This window comes from Petromyzon marinus, unplaced genomic scaffold (assembly GCF_048934315.1).
Source record: "Petromyzon marinus isolate PM22_M1 ecotype Great Lakes invasive population unplaced genomic scaffold, UKy_Petmar_22M1.pri1.0 PM_Scaffold_119, whole genome shotgun sequence".
Classification (NCBI taxonomy): Eukaryota; Metazoa; Chordata; class Hyperoartia; order Petromyzontiformes; family Petromyzontidae; genus Petromyzon; species Petromyzon marinus.
This window is the reverse complement of record NW_027423079.1, coordinates 134,020-145,796: the sequence shown is the minus strand read 5'-3', so window position 1 is coordinate 145,796 and position 11,777 is coordinate 134,020. Positions and strand designations below refer to the sequence as shown.

General features: G+C 53.1%; 1 protein-coding gene across 1 annotated transcript in view; it reads left to right on the top strand.

Moving 5' to 3' along the window:
- Nucleotides 1-263: 263 nt before the first annotated feature.
- Nucleotides 264-11,777, top strand: part of LOC116938408 (arf-GAP with coiled-coil, ANK repeat and PH domain-containing protein 3-like) — a 48,133-nt gene continuing 36,619 nt past the window's right edge. Inside the window, exons 1-5 of the mRNA XM_076063433.1 lie at nucleotides 264-318; nucleotides 3,035-3,154; nucleotides 5,300-5,353; nucleotides 7,738-7,796; nucleotides 10,546-10,738. Coding sequence (XP_075919548.1) covers nucleotides 3,056-3,154; nucleotides 5,300-5,353; nucleotides 7,738-7,796; nucleotides 10,546-10,738 — 405 coding nt within the window. The 5' untranslated portion in view covers nucleotides 264-318; nucleotides 3,035-3,055. The remainder of the gene's footprint in view (nucleotides 319-3,034; nucleotides 3,155-5,299; nucleotides 5,354-7,737; nucleotides 7,797-10,545; nucleotides 10,739-11,777) is intronic.

Below are 11,777 nucleotides of genomic sequence, written 5' to 3'. Positions count from 1 at the left end.
GTGATGTTGTATGATGGTGATGTTGTTGTGTGATGTTGTTGTGATGGTGATGTTGTTGTGATGTTGTGTGATGGTGATGTTGTTGTGATGTTGTTGTGTGATGGTGATGGTGTTGTGTGATGTTGTTGTGATGATGTTGTGATGTTGTGATGAATGTGATGGTGATGTTGTGATGATGTTGTGAGTTGTGATGATGTGTTGTTGTGATGATGTTGTGATGTTGTTGTGATGTTGTGTGTGTGGGGATGGGCGGGGGATGGTGGTGAAGATGTGGAAATCAGGTTCTGCGTCTCTGAACTGGAGACTAAACTTGAGAAGGTATCACAACATCATCATCACCATCATCATCACCATCATCATCATCACCATCATCATCACCAACATCAACATCACCACCACCACCATCACCACCACCACCATCACCGTCACCGTCACCACCACCATCACCACCACCATCACCACCACCATCACCACCATCACTACCACCATCACCACCATCATCAACACCATCACCACCATCACCACCACCACCACCATCATCATCACCACCACCATCACCACCATCACCACCATCACCACCACCACCATCACCGTCACCACCACCATCACCACCCATCCACCATCACCACATCACCACCACCATCACCACCATCACCACCACCATCACCACCATCACCACACCATCACACCACCATCATCAACACCATCACCACCATCACCACCACCACCATCACCACCACCACCATCACCACCACCATCACCACCACCATCACCACCATCACTATCACCACCACCATCACCACCACCATCACCATCACAACCACCACCATCACCACCACTACCATCACCATCACCACCACCATCACCACCACCACCACCATCATCACCACCACCACCATCACCACCACCACCATCACCACCACCACCATCACCACCATCACCACCACCATCACCACCATCACCATCACCACCATCATCAACACCATCACCATCATCACCACCACCACCATCACCACCACCATCACCACCACCATCACCACCACCATTATCACCACCATCACCACCACCACCACCATCACCACCACCACCACCATCACCACCATCACCACCACCATCACCACCACCACCACCATCATCACCACCACCACCATCACCACCACCATCACCACCACCATCACCACCACCACCATCATCACCACCACCCCCACCATCACCACCACCACCATCATCACCATCACCACCACCACCATCACCACCACCACCATCATCACCACCACCACCACCACCATCACCACCACCATCACCACCATCACCACCACCATCACCACCATCACCACCACCATCACCACCACCACCATCACCACCACCACCACCATCACCACCACCACCATCACCACCACCACCATCATCACCACCACCATCACCACCACCACCATCACCACCACCACCACCATCATCACCACCACCATCACCACCACCACCATCACCACCACCATCACCACCATCACCACCATCACCATCACCACCACCATCACCACCACCACCACCATCACCACCACCACCACCATCACCACCACCATCACCACCACCACCATCACCACCATCACCATCACCACCACCATCACCACCATCATCAACACCATCACCACCATCACCACCACCACCATCACCACCACCACCATCACCACCACCATCACCACCACCATCACCACCATCACTATCACCACCACCATCACCACCACCATCACCATCACAACCACCACCATCACCACCACTACCATCACCATCACCACCACCATCACCACCACCACCACCATCATCACCACCACCACCATCACCACCACCACCATCACCACCATCACCACCACCACCATCACCACCACCATCACCACCATCACCATCACCACCATCATCAACACCATCACCATCATCACCACCACCACCATCACCACCACCATCACCACCACCATCACCACCACCACCATCACCACCATCACCACCACCACCACCATCACCACCACCACCACCATCACCACCATCACCACCACCATCACCACCACCACCACCATCATCACCACCACCACCATCACCACCACCATCACCACCACCATCACCACCACCACCATCATCACCACCACCCCCACCATCACCACCACCACCATCATCACCATCACCACCACCACCATCACCACCACCACCATCATCACCACCACCACCATCACCACCACCATCACCACCATCACCACCACCATCACCACCATCACCACCACCATCACCACCACCACCATCACCACCACCACCACCATCACCACCACCACCATCACCACCATCATCACCACCACCATCACCACCACCACCATCACCACCACCATCATCACCACCATCACCATCACCACCACCACCACCATCACCACCACTACCACCACCACCACCATCACCACCACCATCACCACCACCATCACCATCACCACCACCATCACCACCACCACCACCACCATCACCACCACCACCATCACCACCACCACCATCACCACCACCACCATCACCACCATCACCATCACCACCATCATCACCACCACCATCACCACCACCACCATCACCACCACCATCACCACCATCACCATCACCACCACCATCACCACCACCACCACCATCACCACCACCACCACCATCACCACCACCATCACCACCACCACCATCACCACCATCACCATCACCACCACCATCACCACCACCACCATCATCACCACCACCACCATCACCACCATCACCATCACCACCACCATCACCACCACCACCACCATCATCACCACCATCATCACCATCACCACCACCACCATCACCACCACCACCATCACCACCATCACCATCACCACCATCATCACCACCATCACCATCACCACCACCATCACCACCACCACCACCATCACCACCACCACCATCACCACCATCATCACCACCACCACCATCACCACCACCACCATCACCACCACCACCATCACCACCACCATCACCATGAAATCTCCCACCCCAGGTGGTGAGGCTGTGTGGGGCCATGGTGGATGCAGGCCGAGGCTTCACTCAGGCGAGCCGCCTCTTTGTGGGCGGCCTCAGGGACCTCTCTGGCCACTGCTCCCAGGACGCCGTCATCTCGGTGAGAAACCCCCCTCGTATCACCCCACAGTGGTACAGTCCACACCGCCAACAGTGGCGCCCGGAACGGACCATTACACAAAATAGGGGGGGACTGGGACACTTGGATAGTCCATTAAACATCCCATTAACCCCTCTCCCCCTCGTATCACCCCACAGTGGTACAGTCCACACCGCCAGCAGTGGTGCCCGGAACGGACCATTACACAAAATAAGGGGGGAAATGGGACACTTGGATAGTCCGTTAGACAACCTATCAACCCCCCTCTTATTACCCCAGTGGTACAGTCCACACCGTCAACCGTGGTGCCCGGAACGGACCATTACACAAAATAGGGGGGAACTGGTACACTGGGATAGTCCATTAAACATCCCATTAACCCCCCCCCCCTCGTATCACCCCACAGTGGTACAGTCCACACCGCCAGTAGTGGTGCCCGGAACAGACCATTACACAAAATAGGGAGGAAACGGGACACATGGATAGCCCGTTATACAATCTATCAACCCCCCTCTTATTACCCCACAGTGGTACAGTCCACACCGCCAGCAGTGGTGCCCAGGACGGACCATTACACAAAATAGAGGGGGAACTGGGACACTGGGATAGTCCATTAAACAACCCATCAACCCCTCCCCCCCTCTTATAACCCCACAGTGGTACAGTCCACACCGCCAGTAGTGGTGCCCGGAACGGACCATTACACAAAATAGGGGGGAAATGGGACACTGGGATAGTCCATTATACAACCCATCAACCCCCACCTCTTGTAACCCCACAGTGGTACAGTCCACACAGCCTGAAGTGGTGCCCGGAACGGACCATTACACAACATAGGGGGGAAATGGGACACTGTTATAAGCCATTAAACAACCCATCAACCCCCCCTCGTATCACCCCACAGTGGTACAGTCCACTCCACCAGCAGTTCCGCCTGGGACGGACCATTGCAAAAAATAGGGGGGAAACGGGACAATAGCATAGTCCATTAAACAACCCCTCAACCTAACCCCCCCTCTTGTAACTCCACAGTGGTACAGTCCACTCAGCCAACAGTGGCGCCCGGGACGGACCATTACACAAAATAGGCGGCAATCGCGACACTGGGATAGTCCATTAAACAACCCATCAACCCAATCCCCCCTCTTGTAACTCCACAGTGGTACAGTCCACACAGCTAGCAGTGGCAGCCGGATAGACCATTACACAAAATAGGGGGGGAAACGGGACACTGGGATAGTCCATTAAACACCCCCTCAACTCACCCCTCCTGTAACCCCACAGTGGTACAGTCCACACCGCCAGTAGTGGCGCCCGGGAAGGACCATTACACAAAATAGGGGGGAAATGAGACTGATATAGTCCGTTATACAACCCCTCAACCCCCCCTCTTGTAACCCCACAGTGGTACAGTCCACACCGCCAGCAGTGATGCCCGGGACGGACCATTACACAAAATAGGGGGGAAAGGTGACACTGGGATAGTCCATTAAACAACCCATCAACCCCCCCTCTTATAACCCCACAGTGGTACAGTCAACACAGCCAGCAGTGGCGCTCGGGACAGACCATTACACATAATAGGGGGGAAACTTGACACCACTGGGATTGTCCATTAAACAACCCATCAACCCCCCCCCTCTTATAACGCCATAGTGGTAGAGTCCACACAGCCAGCAATGGCGCTCGGGACAGACCATTACACATTATAGGGGGGAAACTTGACACCACTGGGATAGTCCATAAAACAACCCGTCAACCCCCCCTATTGTAACCCCAGAGTGGTACGGTCCACTCGGTCAACAGTGGCACTCGGGACAGACCATTACACAAAATAGGGGGGAAACTTGACACCACTGGGATTGTCCATTAAACAACACATCAACCCCCCCTCTTATAACGCCACAGTGGTGCAGTGGCAGCCGGGACAGACCATTACACAAAATAGGGGGGAAACTTGACACCACTGCGATAGTCCATAAAACAACCCATCAACCCCCCCTATTGTAACCCCAGAGTGGTACGGTCCACTCGGTCAACAGTGGCACTCGGGACAGACCATTACACAAAATAGGGGGGATCTGGGCCACTGGAATAGTCCGTTATATGAAGCCCCACCCCTCTGTGTGCGTGATGTGTTGGCAGGGTCCCCTAAACCGGTTCGCTGATGGACTTCAGGAGCTGACCAACCACAACGCAGTGAGGGTCTCACACACACACACCCAGAGACACACACACTCTGTGTGTGTGTCTCTGGGTGTGTCACTGTGTGTACACTGTGTGTGTGTGTCACTGTGTGTGTGTCACTGTGTGTACACTGTGTGTGTGTCACTGTGTGTGTGTCTCTGTGTGTGTGTGTGTGTGTCACTGTGTGTACACTGTGTGTGTGTCACTCTGTGTGTGTGTCTCTGTGTGTGTGTGTCACTGTGTGTACACTGTGTGTGTGTGTGTCATTGTGTGTGTGTCACTGTGTGTACACTGTGTGTGTGTGTCACTGTGTGTGTCACTGTGTGTGTGTCACTGTGTGTGTGTCACTGGGTGTGTGTCACTGTGTGTACACTGTGTGTGTGTGTGTGTCACTGTGTGTGTGTCACTGTGTGTGTGTGTGTATGTGTGTGTCACTGTGTGTGTGTCACTGTGTGTGTGTCACTGTGTGTGTGTCACTGTGTGTACTCTGTGTGTGTGTCACTGTGTGTGTTTGTCACTGTGTGTGTGTCACTGTGTGTACTCTGTGTGTGTGTGTGTCACTGTGTGTGTGTGGACCCCCCTAATGGAACATCTTCGCCGGTTAGAAACATTTAGGCTGGCCTGCCTACGATCCATCCTGGGTTTAACCAGGCTGGATTGTGTGAGGAGCTCATAAATCCTTGAAAGATCTAGGCAAGGTCCCATCGGTGAGCTCCTCCGGCAGGCAAGGCTGCAATGGCTGGGTCATGTAGCCCGCATGCCCAGCCACCGCATGCCGAAACAGCTTTTGTTCGGCCGGATTGAGGGGGCTAAACGGGCGCGGCACGGGCTAGAGGAGAGATGGAGTGACGTGGTACAGGAGGACGTGGAGCTGAGTGGACTTGCCGATGACTGGTACCAGCGGTGTCAAGATCGGCCTCTGTGGAGGAGGCTCGTGAAGGATGCTACTGGGCAGTTGGAGGCAGTCGCCCTCCAACAACAACGGAGGGCGGAGGAGCGACGCTCACAACAACGAGCGGAGCGCCGGGTGGCTAAAGCACAGCAGGTTGGCACAGTAGGGGGCACAGGTGGTGCATCAGCCAGTCATCTCAGTCAGTCGACCCGTGGCACCTGGGTCTGCCGAGTGACCTCCTGCCAGCGGGCGTTCGACACTTCACGTGGCCTCAGGGTGCACATAGCCTGGCACAAGCGTCGTGGTGACGTCACCGCCACTTAGTGGCGAATGGCGGTTGTTGTGTGTGTGTGTGTATCACTGTGTGTGTGTGTATGTGTGTGTCTGTGTGTGTCACTGTGTGTCACTGTGTGTGTGTCACTGTGTGTGTGTCACTGTGTGTGTCACTGTGTGTCACTGTGTGTGTGTCACTGTGTGTGTGTCACTGTGTGTGTCACTGTGTGTGTGTCTGTGTGTGTGTGTGTCACTGTGTGTGTCACTATGTGTGTCTGTGTGTGTCACTGTGTGTCACTGTGTGTGTGTCACTGTGTGTGTGTCACTGTGTGTGTCACTGTGTGTCACTGTGTGTGTGTCACTGTGTGTGTGTCACTGTGTGTGTCACTGTGTGTGTGTCTGTGTGTGTGTGTGTCACTGTGTGTGTCACTATGTGTGTCACTATGTGTGTCACTGTGTGTGTGTCACTGTGTGTGTCACTGTGTGTGTGTCTGTGTGTGTGTGTGTCACTGTGTGTGTCACTATGTGTGTCACTATGTGTGTCACTGTGTGTGTCACTGTGTGTGCATGTGTCACTGCGTCACTGTGTGTGTCACTGTGTGTGTCACTGTGTGTGTAACTGTGTGTGTGTCACTGTGTATGTGTCACTGTGTGTGTGTCACTGTGTCACTGTGTGTGTCACTGTGTGTCACTGTGTGTGTCACTGTGTGTGTCACTATGTGTGTCACTGCGTCACTGTGTGTGTCACTGTGTGTGTGTGTCACTATCTTCGTGTATAGGTGCTGCTACTCGCTACTGCTGACAGCACTTGCCCCTACAGCCTGCTAGAGGCTACCTGGGGGAGCTTTGTCTGTGTGTAGGTGCAGCTACTACTGACAGCACTTGCCCCTACATCCTGCTAGAGGCTACCTGGGGGATCTTTGTCTGTGTGTAGGTGCTGCTACTACTGACAGCACTTGCCCCTACAGCCTGCTAGAGGCTACCTGGGGGAACTTTGTCTGTGTGTAGGTGCTGCTGCTACTAACAGCACTTGCCCCTACAGCCTGTTAGAGGCTACCTGGGGGAGCTTTGTCTGTGTGTAGGTGCTGCTGCTACTAACAGCACTTGCCCCTACACCCTGCTAGAGGCTACCTGGGGGAACTTTGTCTGTGTGCAGGTGCTACTCACAGCACTTGCCCCTACAGCCTCTGTGTGTCTGTGTGAGCTACCTGGGGGATCTTTGTTTTTGTAGATTTTGCTGGAGCAGGCACAGACTTCCATCAAGAATCAACTGCAGCGGTTTATCCTCGAGTAAGAAGAAGAACAACAGCCACAACAACAACTACCACAACAACAACCACCACAACAACAACAACAACAACCACAACAACAACAACCACAACAACAACAACCACAACAACAACCACAACAACCACAACAACAACAACAACCACAACAACAACCACAACAACAACAATCACAACAACAATCACAACAACAACCACAACAACCACAACAACAACTACCACAACAACAACCACAACAACCACAACAACCACAACAACAACAACAACTACCACAACAACAACCACAACAACAACCACAACAACAACAACAACAACAACCACAACAACAAGCACAACAACAACTACCACAACAACAACCACAACAACAACAACCACAACAACAACTACCACAACAACAACCACAACAACAACCACAACAACAACTACCACCACAACAACTACCACAACAACAACCACAACAACAACAACCACAACAACAACTACCACAACAACAACCACAACAACAACAACCACAACAACAACTACCACAACAACAACCACAACAACAACCACAACAACAACTACCACAACAACAACCACAACAACAACAACAACTACCACAACAACAACTACCACAACAACAACCACAACAACAACAACTACCACAACAACAACCACAACAACAACCACAACAACAACCACAACCACAACAACAACAACCACAACAACAACCACAACAACAACTACCACAACAACAACCACAACAACAACCACAACAACAACTACCACAACAACAACCACAACAACAACCACAACAACTACCACAACAACAACTACCACAACAACAACCACAACAACAACAACCACAACAACAACTACCACAACAACAACCACAACAACAACAACCACAACAACAACTACCACAACAACAACCACAACAACAACAACCACAACAACAACTACCACAACAACAACCACAACAACAACAACAACAACTACCACAACAACAACCACAACAACAACTACCACAACAACCACAACAACAACAACCACAACAACAACAACCACAACAACAACCACAACAACAACAACCACAACAACAACTACCACAACAACTACCACAACAACAACCACAACAACAACTACCACAACAACAACCACAACAACAACCACAACAACAACTACCACAACAACAACCACAACAACAACTACCACAACAACTACCACAACAACAACCACAACAACAACTACCACAACAACAACCACAACAACTACCACAACAACAACTACCACAACAACAACCACAACAACAACCACAACAACAACCACAACAACAACAACCACAACAACAACCACAACAACAACCACAACAACTACCACAACAACCACCACAAAAACCACAACAACAACTACCACAACAACAACCACAACAACAACAATCACAACAACAGTCAACAACAACAGTCAACAACAACGACAACAACAACCACAACAACAACAATCACAACAACAATCACAACAACCACCACAACAACCACAACAATAATAACAACAACCACCACAACAACCACAACAACAACTACCACAACACCAACCACAACAACAACAATCACAACAACAATCACAACAACAACCACAACAACAACTACCACAACAAGAACAACCACAGAACAAGCACAACAACAACCACAACAACCACAACAACCACCACAACAACAACCACAACAACAACAACCACAACAACAACCACAACCACAACAACCACAACAACCACAACAACAAACACAACAACCACAACAACAACCACAACAACAACCACAACAACCACAACACCAACCACAACAACAACCACAACAACAACCACAACAACAACCACAACAACAACAACATCAAACACAACAACAACCACAGCAACAACAACCACAACAACAACCACAGCAACAACAACCACAACAACAACCACAACCACAACAGCAACAACAACCACAACAACCACAACAACAACCACAACAACAACAACAACCACCACAACAACCACAACAACAACAACAACAATCACAACAACAACCACAACAACAACCAAAACAACCACAACAACCACAACAACCACCACAACAACCACAACCACAACAACAACCACAACAACAACCACAACAACCACAACAACAACCACAACCACAACAACAACCACAACAACAACAACCACAACAACAACCACAGCAACCACCACAACAACAACAACAACCACAACAACAACAACCACCACAACAACAACAACCACAACAACAACAACCACAACAACCACCACAACCACCACCACAACCACCACAACCACAACCACCACAACACCCATCACATCCTCAACACAACCATCACCACCACTACAAAAACCACCCCTCCCCACCCACCCACCCACCCTCTCACCCACTCACCCACCCACCCACTCTCTCACCCACCCACTCACCCACCCACCCACCCACTCACTCACCCACTCACTCACCCACCCACTCACCCACCCACCCACCCCCCCAACCCCCCACCCACCCACCCCCCCACCCACCCACCTACTCACCCACTCACCCACCCACTCACCCACCCACCCACCCACTCACTCACCCACTCACTCACCCACTCACTCACTCACTCACCCACACACCCACTCACTCACTCACCCACCCACCCACCCACTCACTCACTCACTCACCCACCCACCCACCCCCCCACCCACTCACCCACCCCCCCACCCACCCCACCCACCCACCCCCCCACCACAGCGACGTGAAAGCGCTCCGTGAGTCCCGTCGCATGCTGCTGAGGGTGAGTGATGAGCTGGATTCCTCCCTGGGCCGCCACCTGGGCCTCTCGGCCTCCCGGGCCGCTCGCCCACACGAGGCCGAGGAGGCCGCTGGGGCCGTCGCCGCAGCACGGAAGTGCCAGAGGCACGTCGCCCTTCACTTCCTGTTACAGGTGGGGGGGAGGTGGGTGGGTGGGTGGGTGGTGGGTGGGTGGGTGGGTGAGTGGGTGAGTGGGTGAGTGAGTGGGTGAGTGGGTGAGTGAGTGGGTGAGTGAGTGAGTGAGTGGGTGGGTGAGTGGGTGGGTGGGTAAGTGGGTGAGTGAGTGGGTGGGTGGGTGAGTGAGTGAGTGGGTGAGTGGGTGGGTGAACGAGTGAGTGGGTGGGTGAGTGAGTGGGTGAGTGAGTGGGTGAGTGAGTGGGTGAGTGGGTGGGTGGGTGGGTGAGTGGGTGAGTGAGTGGGTGGGTGGGTGAGTGGGTGAGTGAGTGGGTGGGTGGGTGAGTGAGTGAGTGGGTGAGTGAGTGGGTGAGTGAGTGAGTGGGTGGGTGGGTGGGGGGGTGGGTGAGTGAGTGGGTGAGTGGGTGGGTGGGTGGGTGAGTGGGTGGGTGTGTGGGGGGGTGGGTGAGTGGGTGAGTGAGTGGGTGAGTGGGTGGGTGGGTGAGTGGGTGGGTGGGTGAGTGAGTGACTGGGTGGGTGAGTGAGTGGGTGGGTGGGTGGGTGAGTGAGTGGGTGAGGTGAGTGGGTGGGTGAGTGAGTGAGTGAGTGGGTGGGTGAGTGAGTGGGTGGATGGGTGAGTGGGTGGGTGAGTGGGTGAGTGGGTGGGTGAGTGAGTGGGTGAGTGGGTGAGTGAGTGGGTGGGTGAGTGAGTGGGTGGATGGGTGAGTGGGTGAGTGAGTGAGTGGGTGAGTGAGTGAGTGAGTGGGTGAGTGAGTGAGTAGGTGAGTGAGTGGGTGGGTGAGTGAGTGGGTCAGTGGGTGGGTGAGTGGGTGGGTGAGTGGGTGATTGAGTGGGTGAGTGAGTGGGTGAGTGAGTGGGTGAGTGGTGGGTGGGTGGGTGAGTGAGTGAGTGAGTGGGTGGGTGGGTGAGTGGGTGAGTGGGTGGGTGAGTGAGTGGGTGGGTGAGTGGGTGGGTGAGTGGGTGGGTGAGTGAGTGGGTGAGTGAGTGGGTGGGTGAGTGGGTGGGTGAGTGGGTGAGTGAGTGGGTGAGTGGTGGGT